The sequence below is a fragment of the Aquarana catesbeiana genome, linkage group LG03 (assembly GCF_042186555.1).
Source record: "Aquarana catesbeiana isolate 2022-GZ linkage group LG03, ASM4218655v1, whole genome shotgun sequence".
NCBI lineage: Eukaryota > Metazoa > Chordata > Amphibia > Anura > Ranidae > Aquarana > Aquarana catesbeiana.
The window spans coordinates 167,294,516-167,319,328 of record NC_133326.1 but is presented as its reverse complement, the minus strand read 5'-3'; the positions used below and the strand labels follow the sequence as shown (position 1 = coordinate 167,319,328).

Sequence of the window (24,813 nt, the reverse complement as noted above, 5' to 3'; positions counted from 1 at the left end):
CCGTTTGGACCAGCATGACAAAAAGTCATTATGTTTTGGACATGCTGTCCCAAGACATTCAACAGAATAGAGTTTTCGGATCGTCCTCCAGAAAGATACTTTGTGACAAACCTTCAAAGGGATTTAACAAAGGCCCTGGCTATGAAGAACCTTTTAAAGGATCTGAGACACCAGAGGGTTGTGATACCATTATCTCCAGAGGAACAGGGTCAGGGATTCTATTCACACATATTTCTGATAAGAAAACCACCCGGAAACTTCCATTTAATTCTCAACCTGAAACCATTAAACAAGTCAGTCCTATACAAAAAGTTTTGTATAGACTCAATCTTTACGGTCAAGAATATGCTGACCAAAGAATGCTTTATGGCATCAATCGACCTGAGAGATGCTTACCTTCACATTCCTCTAGCACCTCAGTCCCAGAAATTCCTGAGGTTTGCGGTGAATATGGGCAAGGAGATTATACATCTTCAGTTCAGGGCCCTTCCCTTCGGTCTGTCGTCAGTTCCATGTATTTTTACAAAAATAATGGCGGAAGCCCTCGCCCTCTTTGACTCTTTCAATTCCATATCTGGACAACCTCCTCTTCTTTGCCCCATCCAGGAAAAAGTTGCAGGGGGATCTGGACAGAGTCCGCAGTCATTTGGAGGCACTTGGGTGGATAGTGAATGTTCAAAAATCGAATTTCATTCCAGCTCAGCAAGGAATTTTTCTGGGATACCAGATAAATTCGGTAGAACAAAAGATTTTTCTCCCAGAAGAGAAAAAGATCAAGGTCCAGAGGGTAGTAATGACACTTTAAATTAATCAGCAGATTTCTGTTTGAAGGGTTATGTCAGCTTTGGGAACATTAACCTCTTCTATGTCAGCCATCCAATGGGCAAGGCTGCATTTCAGGCCTCTCCAGGGGTTCCTTAGGAGAACATGGAACCACAGGACAGAGAGTCTAGACACGAAGATAAAGTTCCCCTCCAAAATCAAACGTTCACTTTGGTGGTGGAAAAATCGTATAGTACTACAAAGAGGTCTTCTTTGGTCCTTTCCGACTGAAAAAGTGGTGACCACAGACGCCAGTATGCGGGTATGGGGGGCTCACATGAGTCAGGATTTGGCACAGGTAACATGGTCCCAGGCCGAGGCCGAAAAATCCTTGAATTGGAGAGAACTAAAAGCGGTCGCCCTAGCATTGGCTGTCTTCTCTCCAAGCCTCCTAGGTTGCCATGTCCATATTCTGTCGTACAATGCCACTACCGTAGCTTACCTGAACAAACAGGGAGGCACAAGAAGCAAAGCTCTTCACTTGATGTCTGGAGTGGGCAGAAAATCACTTTCTTTATCCGCTGTCCGTCTCAAGGGCATGTTAAACGAAGTAGCGGATTATCTGAGCCGACAGAAGGTTCAGGAAGCAGAGTGGAGCCTGAACGCAGAAGTGTTTACATTGATCGCCAGGACTTGGGGCCTTCCACAAGTAGACCTGTTTGCTTCAAGGCAAAACATGCAGCTCCCACAATTTTTCTCCCTTCAGAGAGACAACAGTTCTCAAGGGATAGACACTCTGGCACATCCGTGGAATTTTCGCCTGGGGTATGCTTTTCCCCCTTTCCAGTTGATTCCACTGATGTTGAGAAAGTTTCAAAAAGAGAGAGTATTAATAATCTTGATTACTCCATTTTGGCCAAAGAGAGCTTGGTTTTCCACAGTTCTGCACTTGCCAATCAAACCATGTTGGCATCTTCCGCGCAGTGAGGATTTGCTGATTCAGGGGCCAGTACATCATCCGGATGTAGCCAGTTTAAAACTCACTGCCTGGTATCTGAAGAGCAACTGTTAAGAAGCAAAGGTTTTTCAGAACAGTTAATAACCACGTTACTTTCCAGTAGGAAAAAGGTAACTAGAGCTATTTACGCCAAAGTATGGAAGGTCTATGTTTCTTTCTGCCATTTAGAACATAGGGATGTTAAAGACATCGGGGGTTATTTACTAAAGGCAAATCAACTTTGCACTGAAAGTGCACTTGGAAATAAAGTCACTGTAGATCTGAGGGGGATATGCAAGGAAAATTAAAAAAACAGCATTTTAGCTTGCACATGATCGGATGATAAAATCAGCAGAGCTTACCTCATTTCAGATCTACCCCTTAGATTTAGAGCGACTGCACTTCCAAGTGCACTTGCAGTGCAAAGTGGATTTACCTTTCGTAAATAACCCCCTTGGTCTCAGTATTGGAGTTTTTGCAAAAAGGTGTAGACAAAGGTCTTGTAGTCAGCGCTCTTAAGGTGCAAGTGGCCACATTAGGGGTTTATCTGGAGAGATCCTTTTCAGAACTCTCCATGAGATTTTTCAGGGCACTTTCCAGGTCTAGACCGGTCCCGGTGAAGCATTTTCCAAATTGGGATCACTCGGTGGTTCTGCAAGCACTCGCAAAAGTACCATTTGAGCCATTACAGGCCATATCTTTAAAGAATTATTTAACTTTGAAAACTATTTTTCTTGTCGCAATTACTTCGGCAAGAAGGATTAGTGAACTGCACGCCCTATCAGTAAAAGAACCCTTTTTGTCAATATTTTCAGATAGCATTGTACGTAAAGTAGATCTGGGGTTTTTGCCGAAAGTGGCAAGTTTTCGTAACACGTCTCAGGAGATTATCCTTCCAACCTTTTGTTCTAACCCTTCGGGGAAAAAGGAAGAGCAGTTTCACAACTTACACATGAGGCGTACCCTATCACATTACTTGGAAGTAGCGGGAGGTTTTAGATCTTCAGATTCATTATTCATTCTTTTTTCTGGAAACAAAAAAGGCCACCAAGCATCAAAGAAATCATTGGCTAGATGGCTTAAGACAGCTATTTCTGTAGCCTATTCTCAGATGGGTCTATCTCCCCCGCTGGGAATTAGGGCTCATTCTACTAGGGCCCAGGCCACGAAATGGGCAGAAAGAGCTGGTGCCACCCCAGAACAAATTTTTAAGGCGGCTACGTGGTCAAGTTACTTAACGTTTGTCCATCATTACAGACTGGAACTCCTGTCAGCAGGGGATCAGGCTTTTGGCAGAAAAGTTCTGCAGGCTGTGGTCCCTCCCTAGGGGGTAAGTCTCTATTATCCTCTCAAGTGCTGTCCTGAAAGACGTTAAGGGAAAATTCAAGTTACACTTACTGGTAACTTGTTTTCCAAGAGTCTTTCAGGACAGCAGCATCCTGCCCTATTGTATTTTTATATATATATATATATATATACTGTGACTAACCATATCTCGATTATGTGTTCCAGTTCGGGGCTGGAGGTTCTCTACTACTACTGGCAATGTGTGGGAAGGAGCCTCCTTTCAAATTTGGTGAAAGAGATGTTTCCTGTTGGCAAGGGGAGGAGTCACTCTCTCAAGTGCTGTCCTGAAAGACTCTTGGAAAACAAGTTAAGTCTATTTTTTGGTCTAAAAGCAAAATGCTATATGTGGCGAAAAACTAATACTGCACATCACCCTGAACATACCATCCTCACCATGAAACATGGTGGAAGCAGCATCATGTTGTGGGGATGCTTTTCTTCAGCAAGGACGGGGAAGCTGGTCACAGTTTGTAGGAAGATGGATGGAGCCAAATACAGGGCAATCTTAAATCTTAATCTTAAAAGAAAACCTGTTATAGTCTGAAAAAGACATGAGACTGGGGCGAAGGTTTACCTTCCAGCAGGGCAACGACTCTGAACATACAGCCAGAGCTACAATGGAATAGTTTAGAATAGATCAAAGCATATTTATGTGTTAGAATGGCCCAGTCAAAGTCCAGACCTATATCCAATTGAGAATCTGTGGCAGGACTTTAAAGTTGTCACTCTCTAGATGTTCAAAGCTGGTAGAGACATACCCAAAAGGACTTGCAGCTGTAATTGCAGCGAAAGGTGGTTCCACAAAGTATTGACTCAGGGGCTGAATACAAATGCACGCCACACTTTTCACATATTTATTTGTAAAAAAAAAAATGAAAACCATTTATCATTTTCCTTCCACTTCACAATTATGTGCCACTTTGTGTTGGTCTATCACATAAAATCCCAATAAAATACCTTTACGTTTTTGGTTGCAACATGACAAAAATGTAGAAAATTTTAAGGGGTATAAATACTTTTTCAAGGCACTGTAAATCTAGTACATCTAACACTCCCCTCTCCCAGAATGACAATGCTGCTGTCCATATCTGCCCCCTGTGCTCCTTCATCCAGAATGGGGTCTGTCTAAATACAGGTGGTGTGTTACTGGCCAGATCACCAGGGGGAAAAAGGGCTAAAAAAAAATGCAGCCACTACCTCTGATTGGTAAGGTGCTATATATTATATTTTTGTCATTTTGGGTTTAATACCCCTTTAACTGTTCTGTTATACACAAACTTCTCTTTTTTTTTTTTTTTTTTTTTTTTTTTTTTTTTCAGGAGGTGATGATGAAGGGAGGTGGAATAAAGCATGTACCCTGTGCAGAAGATGAAGACTTCATTCAAGCTCTAGACAAGATGATGCTGGAAAACCTTCAAGTATGTGACTTTTTTTTTTTGCCTAGTACTGTTCTTTAGTCAGCGTTCATTTATCAAATGCCAAGTGAGCTAGTCCTATCAAGCAGTGCAATGTTGCCTGAAGAATTGCAAATGACATTTATGGGCTTTCATCTTGGGGTATTTTCTACCTCAGTCATCTGTATTCTGGAAACCTTGCAATATTTTACACCTCTACCACACATAAATCTTGTTTAAATCCTTATGTTTACTTCTTATTCTACTTATTCGTAATATGCCTGTGAACGCTGCAGTTTGGTTGCCTGGTGGGGCACACATCCTTGAAAGGACAATTCTGGACTAGTTTTCAGATAGAATGAGGGAGGATTATGGACCCTGACAGGTTTTCATTGTTTGTGTCCCTTTTTAGAGATTTGTCCTCACTATTTGCCTGGGTGTCCACTGGAGGGAATATGGGGGAAATCTAGAAGTTGAGAGAATATCTTGAGAGGACATTCTGCAAGAACTGTCAAATGTTGAAATTCCTTATCCTTTGGGAAATTTTCCACTCGCTTCCTGTTTTAAATGTTAAACAAGAGGTGTATTGAAATCTTTCCAGTGGGAACACAGAAAGCCTTGACAGACGTTCTAGCTCCACAATTTAACCAAAAAGGAAGAAAATAAAGTAATCAATTTACCATTGCTGTTCATGACCCCTTTTTGTGTGTTAATGCATAATGCCAGCCCATTCAAATGTAAAGTCTGCCTTAAAGTGGTATTAAAGTTCAGCTATAAAAAAAAATGGTTTCGCACAGCGTGGTTCCAATCCTTCTCGGGTCCCCCGCCAGAGCTCTTGGCTCCTCCCCCTTGACCAGAACCCCCAATAGCAAGCCGCTTGCTATGGGGGCACTGGTGTGTTTGCTTCCTCCCGAGCCCTGCTCTCTGCGTCCATAAGACACATAGAGCCGCGGCTCAGCCCTGCCCCCCACTCTCCTCATTGGCTCACTGTCTGTGATTGACAACAGTGGGAGCCAATGGCTCATGCTGCTGCCTCAGCCAATGGGGAGAGGAAGTCCTGGGACAGCCAAGGCTCTTTTGCACATCGCTGGATCGTGAGGGGGCTCAGGTGAGTGTTAGGGGAGCAGAACACAAGGTTTTTAGAATAAAAAAGCTTCCGCCTTTACCACCACTTCAACACAGCATACCTTAATGATTGATATGATATATGATGTGAATGAGTTCTTAATGACTGACTAAAGGAGTTTTCTCAATCCAAAAGGACAACCTTCTCTCTTAATTCTTAAAAAAAAAAAAGTATGTTTTTTTTGTTTAGCAACGCAGCGGAGAGTCTGTCAAAGTACATCAGCTGGATGTTGCCATTCCCTTGCATCTGAAGACCCAACTGAAGAAAGGACCAACCTTAACCAGTGGGGAGGGAGATGCAAACTGTGGAGACACGATGCCATTTGTGATGCTAACCAGAAGAGGCAACAAACAGCAGGTAACTTTTTAATTAAAACCATTTTTGTTTATGGAAAGTTACTTAAGCTAGACTTTTCCAAACGCTTGTGTAAATTTAAAACTAGGCAATTTCTTCTCTTGCCTATATTCCTGCTTGCTCTTAAAGTGTGTGTTAAAGCTGAACTCCAGGTGTATATTAAAAATGTATTAGGCTGCTTTCACACTGGGGCGTTGGGGGCATCGGCGGTAAAGCTTCACTGTCGCTTTAGCGGTGCTGTTCGGCCGCTAGCGGTGCGCTTTTAACCCCCCGCTAGCGGCAGAAAAAAAAAAAGGTTAAAACCACCGGCAAAGCGGCAGTTTGGCGGCACTGCCCATTGATTTCAGTGGGTAGGGGAGCTTTAGAAGCAGTGTGTGCACCGCTCCTACAGCGTGCAAAGATGCTGCTTGCAGGACTTTTTTTTACCGTCCTGCAAGCGCATCACTCCAGTGTGAAAGCACTTGGGCTTTCACACTGGAGTGAGAGGAGAGGCTCTTTACAGGCGCTATGCAGGCACTATCTTTAGCGCTATAGCGCCTGTAAAAAGCGCCTCAGTGTGAAAGCAGTCTTAAAGTGGTTTTCTCTGCATTAAGGTAAAAAATGCCCCACTAACTTTCTTACCCACCCCCCACCACCATCTCTAAACACTTACTTGATTCCTGCCACCATTCCAGCGCTGTCCTGGCTACAACACCATTTCTCACACTGGGATACTGAGAGCACCACAGCCATAGGGTTCTGCTGCTGTCATATTTTCCATAGGTGACTCTTTAATCACTTCAGCCCCGGAAGGATTTACCCACTTCCTGACCATTACATTTTCTGCAATACGGCACTGCGTCACTTTAACTGACAATTGCGCGGTCTTGCGATGCTGTAACCAAACAAAATTGATGTCCATTTTTACCCACAAATAGAGCTTTCCTTTGGTGGTATTTAACAAAAAAGAGCGACGATTTGGAAAAGCTATTTTTTTTTTTTTTTTTTTTTTTTTACTTCTAAACATTTCCAAAAAACAAATATATTCATCAGTTTAGGCCGATATGTATTCTGCTACATATTTTTCATTAAAAAATTGCAATAAGCACATATTGATTAGTTTGCGCAAACGTTTTGGCGTCTACAAAATAAGAGATAGATTTTATGGCATTTTTATTATTTATTTTTTACTAGTAATGGCGACGATCAGCGATTTATAGCGGGACTGCCACATTGCGGTGGACAGATCGGACACCTAACTGACATTTTTGACACTTCTTTTTTTTGGGGGGGGGGACCAGTGACATTATTACAGTAATCAGTGCTAAAAATATGCACTGTTGTTCTAATGACACTGGCAGGGAAGGGGTTAACGGGCGATCAAGGGGTTAAATGTCTTCCCTCACTGTGTGTTCTAACTGTATGGGGGACTGTGTCACTGGAGAATCACACATCTGTCTTCCTGCATAGCAGAATGACCGGATCTGTGTGATCTCCCGTCAGAACGGAGATCTTCCATGTTTACATGGGCAGATCCCCGTTCTGTCACTCCGGGGGAATGATCGCAGGTGGCCGGAAAACAGAGTCCCCCGGATCCGCTGATTGGGTCCACCGCTGGCCATTGGGAGTGCGCGCGCCCACAAAAAGCAAGTTCCTGCGCTGACGTACAGCTACGGCGATTTGCGGGAGCGACCTTGCCACGATTTAATGGCGACGGCTGGCCGGGAAGTTCTTAATAAACCCATACAGGTCATCTGTTTAGAGTGACCCTGGAGCTCTGGTTGTAGAATTATTGCTCTCATCCTGGCATGCATGGCTTTATGTAACATGTAGGGCAATCGATGTGTGCATTTATTTTATTCATTACAGGTACTTGTATAGTGCCAACAATTTACGCAAAATCCTAATTAACAAGAATTCAACTACAGGTGAGTTTAATTATTCATTAAACAGGTGTCCAGCAGACAGGTGTATGTAAAAGGGCATTACTTAACAAAGAAAACCCCTTCCCATTTCATGCTGTCAGCAATAGCACCACATGGAAGAGAAATGTCACAAGGTCTAAGAAAGAAAATAATGTCTTTACACAAGAAAGGTGAAGGCTGCAAGATCAGCAAAGCTTTACTTATCAGTCAGAATACTGTAGCAAAAGGGATAAAACATTTAACAGAGATGAATCTGCAACCATCTCAGATGTCCGGGCCATCGACGGAAGTTAACACCTTGACAGACGCGTCTTCTGATAAGGGTTGAAGAAAAATCGCCATGCAAGTTCACTGCAGCTAGCTAAAGAAGTAGAAAGCCAAACTGTGGTGATGGTTTCCCATGACACAACATGGCGTACACTGCAGAAGAATGGCATGCATGGGTGTCATCCATGAAGGAAGCCTCTCCTAAAGCCCATGCACAAAATAGCCCGCCTAGAATTTGTTAGGGCCCATGCTGAAAAAGACTACTGGGACTCTGTACTCTGGAACGATGAGACCCAAGATAAATGTTTTTGGAACTGATGGCTTCAAAACTGTATGGCGTCGCAAAGGTGAGGAGTACAAAGAAAAATGCATGATGCCTACAGTGAAAGAAGGTGGTGGCCTTCTTCCGTGGGGCTGCATGAGTGCTGCTGGTGTCAGGGAACTGCATTTCATTGATAGTATCATGAATTCACAGGCTCTATATTGAAAGAGAAGATGCTAACATCACTCTGTGCTCTTGGTCTTTGTGCAGTTTTCCAACATGACCATGATCTAAAGCACACATCTAAGGCCACTGTTGCATTTCTGAAGAACAGCGTGAAAGTGATTCAGTGGCCAAGTATGTCTCCTGATCTGAACCTAATCGAACATATATGGGGGATTCTGAAGAGACAAGTTGAGCATTACTCTCCATCCACCATCCAGGCTCTAAAAGAGGCCATTCTTGAAGAATGGAAAAAGATAGATGTTGCAATATGTCGCCAAATTGTTCATTTCATGCCTGGAAGACTTGGTGCTGTCCTTGCAAGTCATGGAGGTGATACAAAATACTAAATATAGTAGTTTTTGTTGTGGGGTGTGTTCCACTAATTTGAGTAAAACTGAAGACTTTGTAATTCAAGTTATGTTATTAACCTTACTTTCATGTACTGAGCCAAACAAATGTTCTATAAAAATCAGTTTTGTCAAATTTTAGAAATTTTTCTTGTGTTCATTGCGATATTGATTAAAATCTTTTGAAAAGGGGGTGTACTCATTTATGCTGAACACTGTATATTGTAGATTCACATTAGTTTCTGCCCTCAAGGAGCTTACAGTCTAAGGTCCCTAACTCACATTCATACAGTACTTACACATACTAGGTCCAATTTACTTAGGAGCCATTTAACCTACCAGCCTGTCTTTGGAGTGTGGGAGTAAACTGAAGTACCTGGCGGAAACCCGCACAGGAAGAACATGGAAACCCCAGGCAGGTAGTGCTGTGGTTTGGATTTAAACCACCCTAGTGCTGCCAGGCGAAAGTGCTAAATACTTAGCCACTGTGCTGCCCAAGCTGATACATGCATGTATGTTGGGGCGGGGCTCAAAACATTTTTGGGGTGGGATTTTAAGTGCTTGGGTATAACTTTAATTTTTTTTTACAGTTTTTTTTTAAAAAAAAGATTGCCCTTTTCAATCAGGAAAAATATCTGATTTCACACTTATATGCATCTTATCTGTCTTAACCCATTACCTCCTTACCATGCAGATCTAACAAGCATCTGGGCACCATTATGATTTATTATTCACGTTGTAATACTGTTACTGTCCTAAATTGGCATGTTATTGGACAGAGGTGAATCAAGCTATTTCTGTGGTGCCTGAGGTCTGCCCTGTTTCTGGATAACCACCAGTGTCTCTCCAAAAGTCGTGTCTCCTTATTCTCCATTCTGGGCGATTGTTCGTGTTGGATTGTTGCAACCAAAAGAAAAACTGCTTGTTTAGACAGTATTTTCTAATTAACTGAACTCTGGAGGGGGGGGGGTTCCTCCATTGCGGGTGGGGTTGCCCCTACATTGCAAGTGTTAAATGCAAATTTTTGTCTAGGGTACCGGCGAAAAGCAACTTTTCTTGATGCCTGCGCCGTCCAGGCTGTTAAAGGGTTGCCCACAGCTTCTTCTCCCCAATGTCGTGGGGGTCGCAGGTCCTCTTGACATCAAGTACAAAATGGGGTTCATAGCCATTCACTGGATGTGAGGATGCTGGAGGACAGCTTCCAAAGGGTGGGGATAAAACTTCGTCCTACCACCCCCCCCCCCCCCCCCCCCCAAACACCCTAGGCTTAAAATGAGCATTGAATCTTTTCAGTATGAGGTCAGCCACACTGCAAGGATGATCGGCTTTAAGATCTACATTTTGTACCCCAGTCTGGAATGCAAAGCTGCTTTAAAAAGAATGCTATTGGGTCTGTTTCATTTCAATTATTTTTACATTTGAGTATTTTTTTTTTCCCCATTTTTTATATAAGAAAAGCCAGTTTTAAATATTTTTCCCAAGAAAAACAAACTACTGTCTGCACTTCAAAGGCTTCAGCAAAGCTTGTTAAATGATATGTAAATGCTGAAAGAATGATGCTCTTCAAACTAGGATTTCAAAGCTTAAAAGATTAAACGGTGCCAGTTGATATGGTTGTGAGTCGCTAAGAAAATGCAAACCTTAATGCACTGATCATTGTTTCATAACTAGCAGTGCAACCTAAAGAGGATTTAATTTCACTGATCAAATGGGGGAAACTCTTAAGGATCACTGATGTAATATTTGAAATGTTGTTGCTGGAACTGTACCTAGAGTCCCTGTCAAATAATCCAGGATTATTCATTTCAGTCTGTAACCTACTGAACTTCATTCATAAAACAGAGCTAAGAGCAGTGAATGACAAGGATTACATGTGAAATGACACCAGCCTAAGTGTTCTCTTTCTAAGATTTTAAGATTGAAAAATGATCTGCACGTGTGTTTGTAGTTTTTGTTTGATTTGGAATTCTTTAGTTCATTCTTGGACTGTATGTAATTGTTCCAGTGCAGTCTTTACAAAATGAGATCTTTAGACGTAGCATACTCTTTCAGTTTTTAACAGCATTGTAATAGCTTTACAAACAACTATTTTTATCAATCATATGTAAACTTATTTGAAAATGCCCTTCATGTTGTGAGTGTTGCCTGTCTGCTTGCCATCTCATTCAACAACTTCCTGGATTCCCTGCTTGCTTTGTGGCGTCTCTGCTCATTTTTTTTTTTTATTTGTAAGGACTACAGTACCTTGCTGCCTTTTAAAGCAGAACTTATCAATAGCAGTTTGCTAATTAATGCTCTTTAACAAAAGAACATAAATTTTACATGAATTATGCTACCAAAATTAGTGTGTGCTGTAAACTACCTCCCAGCTTTGTACCTGTTTTTTCTTGCAAGAGGCTGCCATTTTGTTGAAGCCCAGAGCAGTCAATTCCTTAGTGAAAACTCTCTCCCTCTCCTTGGTCTCAAAACTGTCACTTTCTTTATTAAAATATGTTAATTTCCAGCCTTGACTGTATGCCTTGGCTTGGCTAGACCCTAGTCTTGCAAGTTTAAATCCAGCCATACATGGATCAAAATTCAGCTGGTCAAGCAATCAGCGAGCATTGTATAGGTACCCTGGTTGTACACATGTCGATCTATCGATCGACTTGTGTACACTCAGTCGTTCGTTTTTTCCCAAACGATTAGTGCCGCCGGCAGCACTAATCTTTACAGTGGAAGGAAGGAAAATTGCATAATCTATGGCCTGCCTAACTTTCGTGTCTCCTTTGGCAGCAGAATTTGTCCTGTTGCCACTCCTGCTTTTTTCTTTTCTCCCTCCCTAAGGCTACTTTCACACTGAAGCACCGCTAAAACAGTGCTAAAGTGCTGGTTGTTTTTGCGGTGCTTTTCGGGCGCTAGCGGCTGGGGTTTTTTTAGGTTTTTTTCTTAAAAAAGAAATGTAAAAAGACCTGTTTTGTGGCGATTTCAAATCGCTTTTAAGTCACTTTGGAAGCACTGCCCACTCATGCTGAAGGTATGTGTCTGTGTAAATCCAGGAAGTGAACAGGCAGAAGCTTCAGCTGCTCACAGTTAAAATTGATGCAGCCAGACTTAGTGGAGTGAGATTTCTGCAGCACATTTGGCAAGTACAGAATCACAATATATAAAAAATAATAAATATATATATATATATATATATATATATATATATATATATATATATATATATATATATATATATATATATATATATATATATATATATATTAGGGCTGCAACTAACGATTATTTTCATAATCGATTAGTTGGCCGATTATTGTTTCGATTAATCGATTAATCGGTTGATAAGCTTAAAAAAAATAAGTGTGGTGTATAATTTAGTTAATATGTAAAGTTTTAAAAAAAGGCAATTTATTCTTAAATATCTCTATGCAGTGCTAAATATAAATAACTATATGGTTAGGGAGCAACATATCTAATCCGCTCTGAGAATAACAGATGGAAGAGATATACTGTATATACTATTAGAGGAGAGATATACTGTATATGCTATTAGAGGATATATACTATTAAAAAAGGGTGAATCTGGTAAATATCATCAGACTCAGAGACCATTTTTTTTTAATTTAAAAAACAATGTCTTCCTTCAAAAAAAAATAAAAATGGCATTTTAAGAACGTTTGTTCGATTTTCTAATCGTTAGTGGGGTCAAATTGACATTCATTTTCAACCACGGTGACAATTTGGAAATAATAGAAAAACTTCTTGGTCAAAGGAATTTTCAGACAGTGTATGTGGTTTTTGTTCATTTTAAAAACACAATGTTAAAAACAAGTGAAAATTTCAAACATTCTTTCATTCAGCGAATGTACAAAGATTTTTCGTCTGAATATTCTCTTCTGAAAATTGATCCGTGTGGCCAGCATAAGGCTCGGTACACACCTATGCAGTTTGCTTTTGATATGTTTCTGCAGTGCTTTTTGCTGTGCGTTTTGATTTTTGCACACATGATTTTGCTGCAGTTTGCATTTTTTTGCATTTTTTGGCCAATTTGTTGTTGGGCAGATTAAAAAACACAAATTGCTACAAAAAACGCATTACATGCTTTTCTGCAGCTTTTCCATTGAAGTGTATTGAACCAAAAAAGCACAGTTTTGCATAAAAGTCCCTGAACCTTTCCAAATACGCAGCGGCTAAAAAAAAAAAGCATAGATGTGAATGTGTCCCATAGGAAACCATGTAAATGAACTGCAGTGCCTTTCTGCAAAAAGCACCAAAAAACACATAGATGTGAACCAGGTCTAAGATGTCTAGTAACATAATGGGGTTAAAAAAAAACAACTAAAATTAGCCTTTTATAGTACAAAAAAAACAGATAATCTCTATTGTAAGGTATTCATTTTTTTACTATAGAACTGTGAAAGTAACATTTACAGTAGCGATTATTTGCTCTTTTTGTACTATAAAAGGCTCAATTTAATTTTTTTTAACACCATTATGTTACTGGCCGATTAATCGATTATGAAAATAGTAATCGATTATTTTCCTAATCGATTAGTTGTCGATTAATCGATTTAGTTGTTTCATCCCTAATAAATATATATATATATATATATATATATATATATATATATATATATATATATATATATATATATATATATATAAATATAATAAGTAGTTGGAGGGGAGCTTCAGAATAGTAAAGATGTTTTAATTACAAATTTATGTGAGCAAACTGCAGTTCCTCTTTAAGGTAGAAGTCAAGTCAAAAACTATCTAAGCTTAAACTTGCTCAGACCCCTTTTTTTTTTTTTTTCTTTTTTTTTTTTTTTTTTTTTTTAAGCCCTATACTAACTACCCTGTAGAGGAAAGATGCCTATATTTACCTATTCCCTGGCTGCCCTGGTCCAGTCATGTTATCTCTTCAGCGTCCGGCTTCAGTGAAGTGGAGAGATCGCTGACAACGGCTGAAATGCATATGCGGTGATGTCACCTATAGTCTTGCTATAGGGCATTGTCGGCTGCCCCTCCTCTACACAGTTGGTGCTGAAAGACGATCCTGTGACCGGAACTGAGCGCCCAGGGAAATGGGCAAGTTTAAACCTCTTTCCTATACAGGGCAGCTAATATAGGGCTTAGAATGGGGGTAGCGCAGGTTTAAGCTTAGATCATTTTTGACTGGACATCTACTTTAAAGCTGCCAACAGATTGACCTCTAGCGAGACTCCCTCACTGCTTGGATTATCAGCACAATGCTATGAATACAAGACAACTGAGACTGTGCTTACCAGGGTGAGGCAGTCCCTTACTGGATTTTAAACAGTATAGACCAGTGATGGCGAACCTTGACACCCCAGATGTTTTGAAACTACATTTCCCATGATGCTCATGCACTCTGCAGTGTAGTTGAGCATCATGGGAAATGTAGTTCTAAAACCTCTGGAGTGTCAAGGTTCGCCATCACTGGTATAGGCACTTATTTTAAAAATTTTGCATAGGTTTTCCTGCAAAAGGAGCTGGCGTGAAGTCCTTTATCAAGTCATTTATGAAGTCATTTATCATGCCTTTATTTTTATGAATGTTTCACTGTAGTTTAGATATCCCCCTTTCTCCAAGTGAACAAAGTTTATTAGGTAAGGTCTGACAACAAATATGTTCAAGTAATTTGATTCTCTTGTGAACCTGTACAAGTTTGAAAGGAAACTCGCGTTTAGGGAAATCTTAAATGATTCCCTCATGGATGTCCCATTTACTCATTTGTTTCAGAGAATTAACTACCGTACAATGGTAGTTAACTCTCTGAAACAACTTGAATCTATCCTTTTATATTGCCTATTTGTTACGCTTGATTTCAAAAGATTATATACAGCAATTCCCCATAAAGAGGTGATCGAGGGAGTATATAGAGTACTTGCCTCATCGGGTCACTAGTGACTGGAAGTAGCTTACTTGCTAGATTTGTGAAGACTTGTTCTTACCTTGAACTACCTTAAAATTGATGAGAAATTCTATCTTCAATGTTCCGGCACGGCAGTGGGCTCAAATGTGACACTATCCTTTCCCAATTTATCAATGTACCATTACAAACAGAACACCCTATTCCCAAATCTAGCACCCTATTCCTTTTTAAGGATGGGTAATACTGAGAATCTGGTACATAGGGTTGAATATCTCAATGGTATGCCCAACCCCATTACATTTTTCCTGACATTTTTACATAAAATTTCCTGTACCTAAATATCTGTAAGGTCAAGACACCACGCTAGGTACTCGCTTGTTCTAGAAGCCTAACAGGATTATGCTCCTTGCATGCCAGTAGCACCCACCTTCCTTTGAGGAAACACAGTATTCCCCTTGCCCAGATGCTGTGGCTGATAAGGACCAATTCTAATCCAGATACTGCAAACATCCCATTAAGGAGATGATTTAACACTTCTCTGAACAAAGGTATTCTTGGAACTGCTCCTCAGATGACAACAGCAGGCTACCATTGCAACTGGCATATCTCCTTCAAGAGGTAGTGACCAGCAGAAATGGATATTTCTTTGTACAGCCCAGTTATAGCTGTTTTCTGTAAATGTATTTTTTCCGATATCTTCTACTACTGTATGCTAGACTTTAGCCCCCCCCAGTGAATTGATGAGAGGTAGCTTCCTTCAAGTGACACCATACCACTGGCATTTTTCCTGACTAGGGTGTACATTAATATTATCGTTCCTGTGTCTGATTCAGGGTTTAGGCATTAATGCTTTGATGCCACTAATAGTTATTACAGAAACTTATAGTATATAGTGCTGTTAATTTGCACAGCACTTTACATATATACAGTGCATTCAAAAACTATTCACACTTTTTTCGGTTTTTGTTATGTTGGAGCCTGATATTGCAGTTGTTTAGATTCAATTTTTTTCTACACTCAGTACACCATAATGACAATGTGAAAACAGAATTTTAGAATTGTCTGAGAATTAAACATAAACTGAAATGTCACATTGGACAAAGTATTCAGACCCTTTGCAACAACACTTGACATTTTAGCTCAGATGCCTCCTAGTTCTCTTGATGATTGCTGAAATGTTTCTACACAATGTTTGAAGTCCACCTATGGTAAATTTAATTGATTGGACATGATTCAGAAAGGCACACTACTCCTCTATAAAAGGCCTCACAGCTGACCATGCATACTGTATCAGAACAAACCGTGAGATCAAAGGAACTGCCTGCAGAGCTCAGACAGGATTATTGCAAGGCACAGATCTAGGGAATGCTACAAAAAAAAAATTCTGCTGCACTAAAGGCTCCCAAGAGAAGAGTGGCCTCCATAAATCTTAAATGGCAGGAGTTTGGCACAACTAGAACTCTTCCAAAAGATGAATGCCTGCCCAAACTGAGCAATCGGGGGAGAAGGGCCTTAGTAGGAGATGTGACCAAGAACCCGGTGGTCACTCTGACTGAGCTCCAGAGATCCTGTGTGGAGATGGGACAAAGTTCTATAAGGATAACCATCACTGCAGCCCGCCACCGATCTGGGCTTTATGGCAGAGTGGCTAGACGGAAGCCTCTCCTCAGTGCAAAACACATGAAAGCCTGCTTGGAGTTTGCAACTTCCCCATTTTATGCCGATTCCGGGTAGTGCATGTTGCTTTTACTCCTCCCAATTCAATACAAGTTGTGTTTGTTTCTTTCATATACATTCTGCTCTGAAGGCATTATTTTTCTGTCATTCTACTTCATGGCGGGGATGAAAAATACTGCTTTTAGAGCGATCGTCAAATAATCTGATCGTTGGTACAGAGCTTTAAAGAGCCGATCACGACCGTTAATGCTAAATTTTCCGAAGAGACCAGCACGAAAAAGTTTCGCATACGATAATGGAACAAACCATTTTTGTGTAGTTGGTATAGTATTTGTACAAAAAAAAATTAAAAAATGTGTGACCAAGACCATGCATGCTTGGAAATAAAAGAATACATTGCATCACTTCCGAAGTTGTGTTCTGTTTGAGGATTTTCGTAACTTTAGTATTCTATTGGTTTTTGATGAGAACAGCATGCAAAAAAAAATGGACGTTCATTTGTCCAATATTCTCATTGCGTGTACTAGGCATCAGGTTTTGGTGGCTTAGAACCAAGTTGCTATTTTGATTTGCTGGTGACCTCTGACATTTTTAGTGTGGCTTTTTTTTTTTTCTCTTTCAATAATTTATATTGAAATTTTGAAGTCAGACAAAGAGAAAATTTTGTTAGCGTTGCAACAGCCAGAGTTCTGGCAGCAGCTTTACAAATACAGTGAGTGACAAACATCCCTCCAAAACTAGAACAGTTGTTAAAGATGGGGAAAATTGCACATAACAAGGTCTGGGAGCTATGGCACCTCCGGGAGGACCCACCATGACCAGGTAACACCACCGTTGATATACCTACTATACCCCCCCCCCCCTTCTACTTTCCTCTTTTCCTACTATCCCCTTCTACTCTTCTATACCATGTACACCTGTGATTTTTATAAGTTACAGAGAACTAGGTTGTGATTCTGCAACCACGTTAAAGTTATAAACTTGCCAATAGACATATTAAATGACAGAAGATGACGCTCAGTTGGCACTTTGCAAAGTTTAAATATTGGAACATAGCAATTGAATACCAGCACTCTATACAGAAAACCTGCACTTTTGTACAACTGTTACATCCACCACTTGTTAATGCATAATGTACTGCAAAAACGAAATAATAATAAAAACGTTATTTGAAAAAAAAAAATGGGGAAAATTAACATTATGAAACTAAGTAGCCTCGCACCATGTCTCACGATGGTAGGCAAGACAGAGCATCTAGAAAAAAATCGTTACATAGCTTACATCAAGGGCTACAGGGAGAAACGTCTCAATTCACTATGCAAATTGCACACACAAAAAAAAAAAACAAGGACCTATGAGTACCAACTGTAACCATTATAAATGAGAATTCCCCAGCGGGAGGAACCTTAGACGTGACAGAGAAAAGAGTGAAGAGAAATGGAAGCGGGAATGAAAGAGGAGGGAGGGAAACCCAGAGAGGAAAAGAAGAAGCAAAGCTCCCAGGGGGAGAATAAAACTTGTTCGGCGCCCTTACAGCTTCACATGGGCATAATCAGCCCAGGGGCCTCAAATCGCTTAATAGTATCATTAACCACACTGACAATTTGATCACTGAGCATTATCCAAGACACCTTTCGTCTATATAGTGAGATACACACCGAAGTCTTTTTCCATGACGGGCTATAGAAAGTTTTGCAGCCAGGAGCATGGGGAAGATGCTCAACTGGTTCATTTAACAGCGCAATATCGGGTTGTTGGGGGACGAGGATCTCTGAAACTTTCCATATCAAAGCAAATGCCTTATTCCAGAAACTCCGTAACCTCTGATACTCCCACCATATATGATGCATAGTTCCAAGCACGTGGCATCCTCGAAAACATAGGGGTGAGGAAGACGGATACAACCTTGACAACCGGAAAGGCTCCATGTACCACCTCGTCAGTACTTTGACATTGGCCTCAACTAGGGAACCATTCAACATACCCTTATAAGCCAAATGGAAGAAAGTGTGCCAACGATCTATATCACTTTCAGAGGCTAGATCTGAGTCTCGCACTCGCATGTATGGAAATTTGTCTGGGGAATCGAGCGGCTTTATTTATTTATTTATTTATTTTATTGTGATATCATCACCTGGGGTTGGTACTGTAAGGATAGTTGTGGGTTTGTTAGTTTTTACAATATATCTGTGTCTTGATAATGACGTCATAACATATCGGTATGTTGAAGTCTGTGATTTTTGAATTTCAAGACCCATGAGTGCTCCCCCCCCCATCCCCCCCCCCATGTGAGAGCAGTTCCTGCTCTACAGTAGGTGTTTTGTATGTATACTATATTGATGATATAACATTACTAATTATTTGTTTTCCAGTTTAAAATTCTGAATGTACCAATGTCCTCCCAACTGGCTGCAAATCATTACAACCAACAGCAAGCAGAGCAAGAGGAAAGGATGAGGATGAAAAAGCTCACTTTGGACATTAATGAACGTCAAGAACAGGAGGATTACCAGGGTAATAATGTCTTTCCTTGTTATGTTCCCTGTTATGCTCTCCTTGTATTAATACACACAGGCATGCATTGTATTATCTCTTTTGTTATCCAGCTTTTTCAAAGTCTCAGCCCCAACCCCCCCCAAGGTATTGAATCCAGTAACTTATGCCATATATCTGCTGTCTAAAACATATACACATCGGACAAATATTTGCCAGGAAAGGTCACTTCAAACCTACAGTGAGGGGGAAAAAAGTACAGTGTGACCATGCCCGTGGGACCCTTGGACTCGATGTCCGCTGGTTTCCCGGCGATCGTGTCACAGAGCCGCAGATCGGGGAGATGCCTATGTAATGTTAAGTGTGTCCTAGGGAGTGATTCTAACTGGGGGGGGGGCTACCAGTGACATGACAGCAGTCACTGCTCCCAATGACAGGGAGCAGTAGATCCCTGTCATGTCAGCAGAACCGGGAAATGCCTTGTTAACACTCCCCCTAGTGTTTTACTCCTTCCCTGCCAGTGTCTTTTGCACAGTAATCAGTGCATTTTTATAGCACTGATCGCTGTGTAAATGACAATGGTCCCAAAATAGTGTCAAAAGTGTCCGATGTGATCACTTTTTCGTATTCTTTTTTCTGTCCCTTTTATGTTATATTTTATTTCCACCCAGCCATCGGGACGCATAGCATCCCGATACTGTTTGAACCTTATTTTCTAGCATAGCTTGACATTTTATGTTTTTTTTTGCTAGGGTCACTATTATGGTCATCTGTGAATTCCCTCAGCTCTACCTGTTGTCCATCATTTTTCAAAACTAGTATATCTTATGTGCTCAGCTGAGTAGGGTATTGCTGGAACAACCGATTTGTATATTGGCTGCTGTGACCCTATTGTTTCTATTTCATAATGATAATATATGTTACATGTTTATGTCGTTACTTGGGATTTATACCGTATCCTCTTTGAAAAATATAGGGATTACAAAAAAAAAGTGTCCGCCATAATGTCGCAGTCACGATGAAAATCGCAGATCGCCGCCATTAGTTTTTTTTTTTTTTCAAAATTGTCGCTCTTTTTCTGTTTATAGCAGAAAAAATAAAAACCGCATAGGTGATCAAATACCACAAAAGAAAGCTCTATTTGTGGGAAAAAAAGGACGTCAATTTTGTTTGGGTACAACTTTGAACGACCGTGCAATTGTCAGTTAAAACGACGCAGTGCCAAATCGCAAAAAGTGCTCTGGTCAGGAAGGGGTAAAATCTTCCGGGGCTGAAGCAGTTAATTCTACATATCTCCTTGACAGCTTAACCACTTAACAACCGGCCCATAGCCGAATGACGGCTGCAGGGCGGTTGCTTAACTCTGGGAGGACATCATATGACGTCCTCCCAGAATTCCCCTCTCGCGCGCCCCCTGGGGCGCGCACCCGAACACATCCGTGACCCGGTGTCACGGATCCCGGTAAATGGCCGCTGATCGCGGCCGTTTACCATGTGATGAGGGGGATGGATGGATGGCTGCAGCGCTGTGGGCTGGATGTGTAGTGCCCACAGCGCTGCACAGAGACATCCAGCCATCCATCCATCCATGCTCAGCCATCCCCACTGTGCAATACTCTGTAATGCCCCACATTACTCTGCAATACCCCCACATTACTCTGCAATACCCCCACATTACTCTGCAATACCCCCACAGTACTCTGCAATACCCCCACAGTACTCTGCAATACCCAGCCGTACACTGCAATACCCAGCCGTACACTGCAATACCCAGCCGTACTCTGCAATACCCCGCCATACTCTGCAATACCCCGCCATACCCTGCCATGCTGAGCCATGCTCGGCTGTACTCGGCCTCTGTATGTGGCCAGGCTGTGGAAGTCTCACACATGTGGTATCGCCGTACTCGGGAGGAGTAGGTGAATCTATTTTGGGGTGTCATTTTTGGTATGTACATGTTATGTGTTAGAAATATTGTATAAATGGACAACTTTGTGTTAAAAAAAAAATGCGTTTTAACCACTTCCTGCCCGCCGGCCGTCCTACAACGTCCTTGACTTTGTGCGGGGATATCTGAATAAAACCTGCAGCTACAGGCACCATTCAGATATCAGCTTTTTCAGCCGGCGGTTCCCTACACCATAAGAAGGATCATAGCAGCTGTTCCACTGCTTGATCGTTCTTACGGGAGGCGAGAGGGGATGTCCCCCCTCCCGCCGCCCTCCGGTGCTTCTACCGACTCACTGCTACGATCGAAGCCAGGATGGTTGTTGTTTTTTTTTTTTTTTTTTAAATTTCAGGCTTCCCAGCCTAGAGGTGAGATGTGGGGTCTTATTGACCCCATATCTCACTGTAAAGAGGACCTGTCATGCCATATTCCTATTACAAGGGATGTTTACATTCCTTGTAATAGGAATAAAAGTGGTCAAAAAAATTTTTTTTTTGGAAAAAAGCATCAAACTAAAATAAAGTAAAATGAATAAAGAAAAAAAAAAAATTTTTTTAAAGCGCCCCTGTCCCTGTGTGCTCGCATGCAGAAGCGAACGCATACGTCAGTCCCGCCCACATATGAAAACGGTGTTCAAACCACACATGTGAGGTATCGCTGCGATCGGTAGAGCGAGAGCAATAATTTTGGCCCTAGACCTCCTCTGTAACTCAAAACATGTAACCAGTAAAAAATTTTAAAGCGTCGCCTATGGGGATTTTTGAGTAGTAAAGTTTGGCGCCATTCCACAAGCGCGTGCAATTTTGAAAGGTGACATGTTGGGAATCTATTTACTCGGCGTAACTTCATCTTTCACATTATGCAAAAACATTGGGCTAAATTTACAGTTTTGGTTTTTGTAAAGCACAAAACAGTTTTTAAAAAAAAAAAAAGCGTTAAAAAAATTGCTGCGCAAATACCGTGCGAGATAAAAAGTTGCAACAACCGCCATTGCATTCTATAGGGTCTTTGCTAAAAAAACATATATAATGTTTTGGGGTTCTATGTAATTTTCTAGCTAATAAATGATGATTTTTACATGTAGGAGAGAAATGTCAGAATTGGCCTGGGTGCTCCAGAACGCCTGGAGGTGCTCCCCTGAATGTTGGGCCTCTGTATGTGGCCACGCTGTGGAAAAGTCTCACACATGTGGTATCGCCGTACTCGGGCGTAATAGCAGAATGTGTTTTGGGGTGTAATTTGTGGTATGCATATGCGGTGTGTGAGAAATAACCTGCTAATATGACAATTTTGTGAAAAAAAAAAAAAGTAAAAAAAAAAACTTGATTTTGCAAAGAATTGTGGGAAAAAATGACAGCTTCAAAAAACTCACCATGCATCTTTCTAAATACCTTGGAATGTCTTCTTTCCAAAAAGGGGTCATTTGGGGGGTATTTGTACTTTTCTGGCATGTTAGGGTCTCAAGAAATTAGATAGGCCGTCAGTACTTCAGGTGTGATCAATTTTCAGATATTCACACCATAGCTTTTGGACTCTATAACTTTCACAAAGACCAAATAATATCCACCGATTTGGGTTATTTTTACCAAAGATATGTAGCGGTATAAATTTTGGCCAAAATATATGAAGAAAAATTACTAATTTGCAAAATTTTATAACAGAAATGAAGAAAAATTTATTTTTTTACAGATTTTTCGGTCTTTTTTCTTTTATAGCGCACAAAAAAATAGAAAACCCTGCGGTGATTAAATACCACCAAAATAAAGCTCTATTTGTGTGAAAAACAGGACAAAAATTTAATATAGATACAGTGTTGCATGACTGAGTAATTGTCATTCAAAATGTGAGAGCACCAAAAGCTGAAAATTGGTCTGGTTAGGAAGGGGGTTTAAGTGCCCAGTTGTCAAGTGGTTAAACTCTCTCCAGACCCTCCATTTACTTTCAAATCGTTCTATTCCCTCCTCTCCACAGAACCTGAGATATTCCATATTGTAAATCTCATCCACTTTTTTTACACCAACTTCTCATCTTAGGACTTTCTATCTCCTGCCACTGCCGAGGTATTAAGCTTTTGGCTGCATTCGTTAGATGGGGAACCAATGTTCTCAGGTAATTTTTAATTGGCATTCTTACCCCATGAAACAACCACCTGCATGGTTCCTCTGGAATCTCTATATTGGTAATCTTAATTACCTGTAACACCTCTCTCCAATAGTTTTTAATTTTTGGGCACTTCCATATGTGGGCCATTGTTCCCACTTCACCACATTTCCGCCAGCATAGTCGTTAAACTTCCTTTTTTTTTTTTCAAATATATATTTTATTAGTTTTCAATAGAAAAGAGAGGGGCAGAGCCCACAACATACCACAGTGGTATATAACAAAAGGGGGTCGCAGCCTCCCGACATTGCATTATAGTAGTACATTTAATACATCAAGGCATGTAGCATTATCATATCTTTAAACATATATATATATGGGTATCTTTGTTTCTCTGAGTTAGAATCCCAGTATGATATGAGAGTATAAATACCCTAGTCAGGAGGCAGCCACCAGAGAAGAGAAAGAGAAAAAAAAAAAAAAAAAGAGATAGGAGAAAAAGTAATAGCTAGGGGGGAAAAGAAGTAAGAAGAAGAAACAAGAGAGGGGGGGGGGGGGGGGGTAAGAAAGGGGGGGGTATTAGGCGTTCAGATACGTGAATCCCTGTTTACGATGATTACTGTAGGTTGTTGATCAGTATGAAATGGTAGGGTTTTAGCTCCTAAGGAGGGATTTACCCTCTTCTGAATACTTGAATATATTCCAATGAGTCCATGTTTTCCTGTCTATCTTGAGCTGTCATTATCAAGTCTTCCATTTTATTTATGTCTTCTACTTTTCTCAACCACATTGCTGTGGTTGGTGGGGATTGTTAAACTTCCTTTTGACATTTATGTGCCTTATCCAGTATAATATACCAGCGTGCTAAAAATATATAATTTATTTCTATGGTGTTACTGTCTATTGCCGTGGAATGTGTTATCTTGAGGAATTTCTTCCCATAATCTTGATCTTTCTCTTCCTTACCCATTTCTTCTTCCCACTTTATTATGAATGGCGGTATTTCCAGCTCCTTCGATCTCACAAGCACTCTATAGATCTTTGAGATCCCCCTCTTTTTTCCTTTTGCCATACATAGCGGCTCGAACGGCTGGAAGTCCTCCTCGGGTCTTACTGATTGAGGCAATGATGTAACAAAATGTTTCAGCTGGGAGTACCACCATTCCTCTATTACCATTAAGTCATTTTTTTATTTTAAATCCTGTAACGTGTATATTTTGACTTTCATCGTGATATCTTTTAATTGTGCATCTTCTTCTTTTTTTTTTTTTTATCCATTCACCCAAACAATCCCCCTTTCCCTGAGGGAAAAAAATTAGTTTATTTTAATGGTATCAGGGGTGAATTAAATTCCCATTTTTCCTTTGTGTGCATCAAATCCCAGATTGCCAAGATTTTCTTTGTTATTACATGTGTATTTTCACTTATTTCTCTCTATTCCAGTGGTATCCAAATTATTTTCCCCAGTATTACATTGCTAATCGTGTTTTCCAATTTAACCCATCGTTTTTCCTTATTCATTTCTACCCATTCTAAGGCCCCTTTCACACGTGCGGACCGTATCCGTATGTCAGTATTTCATCCATCCGTTTTCGGATGAAATATGGACATACATGCATCCCTATGGCATAGCGGGTGTCAGCGGATGAACATCCGCTGACACCTGATATCATCCGTCCCCGCTATGGTCCAATTCTGCAGACGGAGGAAAATCCTATTTTTCTAT

General features: G+C 40.7%; 1 protein-coding gene across 3 annotated transcripts in view; it reads left to right on the top strand.

The window, feature by feature from the left end:
• Positions 1-24,813, top strand: part of UPF2 (UPF2 regulator of nonsense mediated mRNA decay) — a 122,796-nt gene that overhangs the window by 78,982 nt on the left and 19,001 nt on the right. For all 3 annotated transcript variants that reach the window (XM_073619493.1, XM_073619494.1, XM_073619492.1), the window contains exons 18-20: positions 4,426-4,524; positions 5,816-5,983; positions 18,919-19,060. In XM_073619493.1, the coding sequence (XP_073475594.1) occupies positions 4,426-4,524; positions 5,816-5,983; positions 18,919-19,060 (409 nt within the window). The remainder of the gene's footprint in view (positions 1-4,425; positions 4,525-5,815; positions 5,984-18,918; positions 19,061-24,813) is intronic.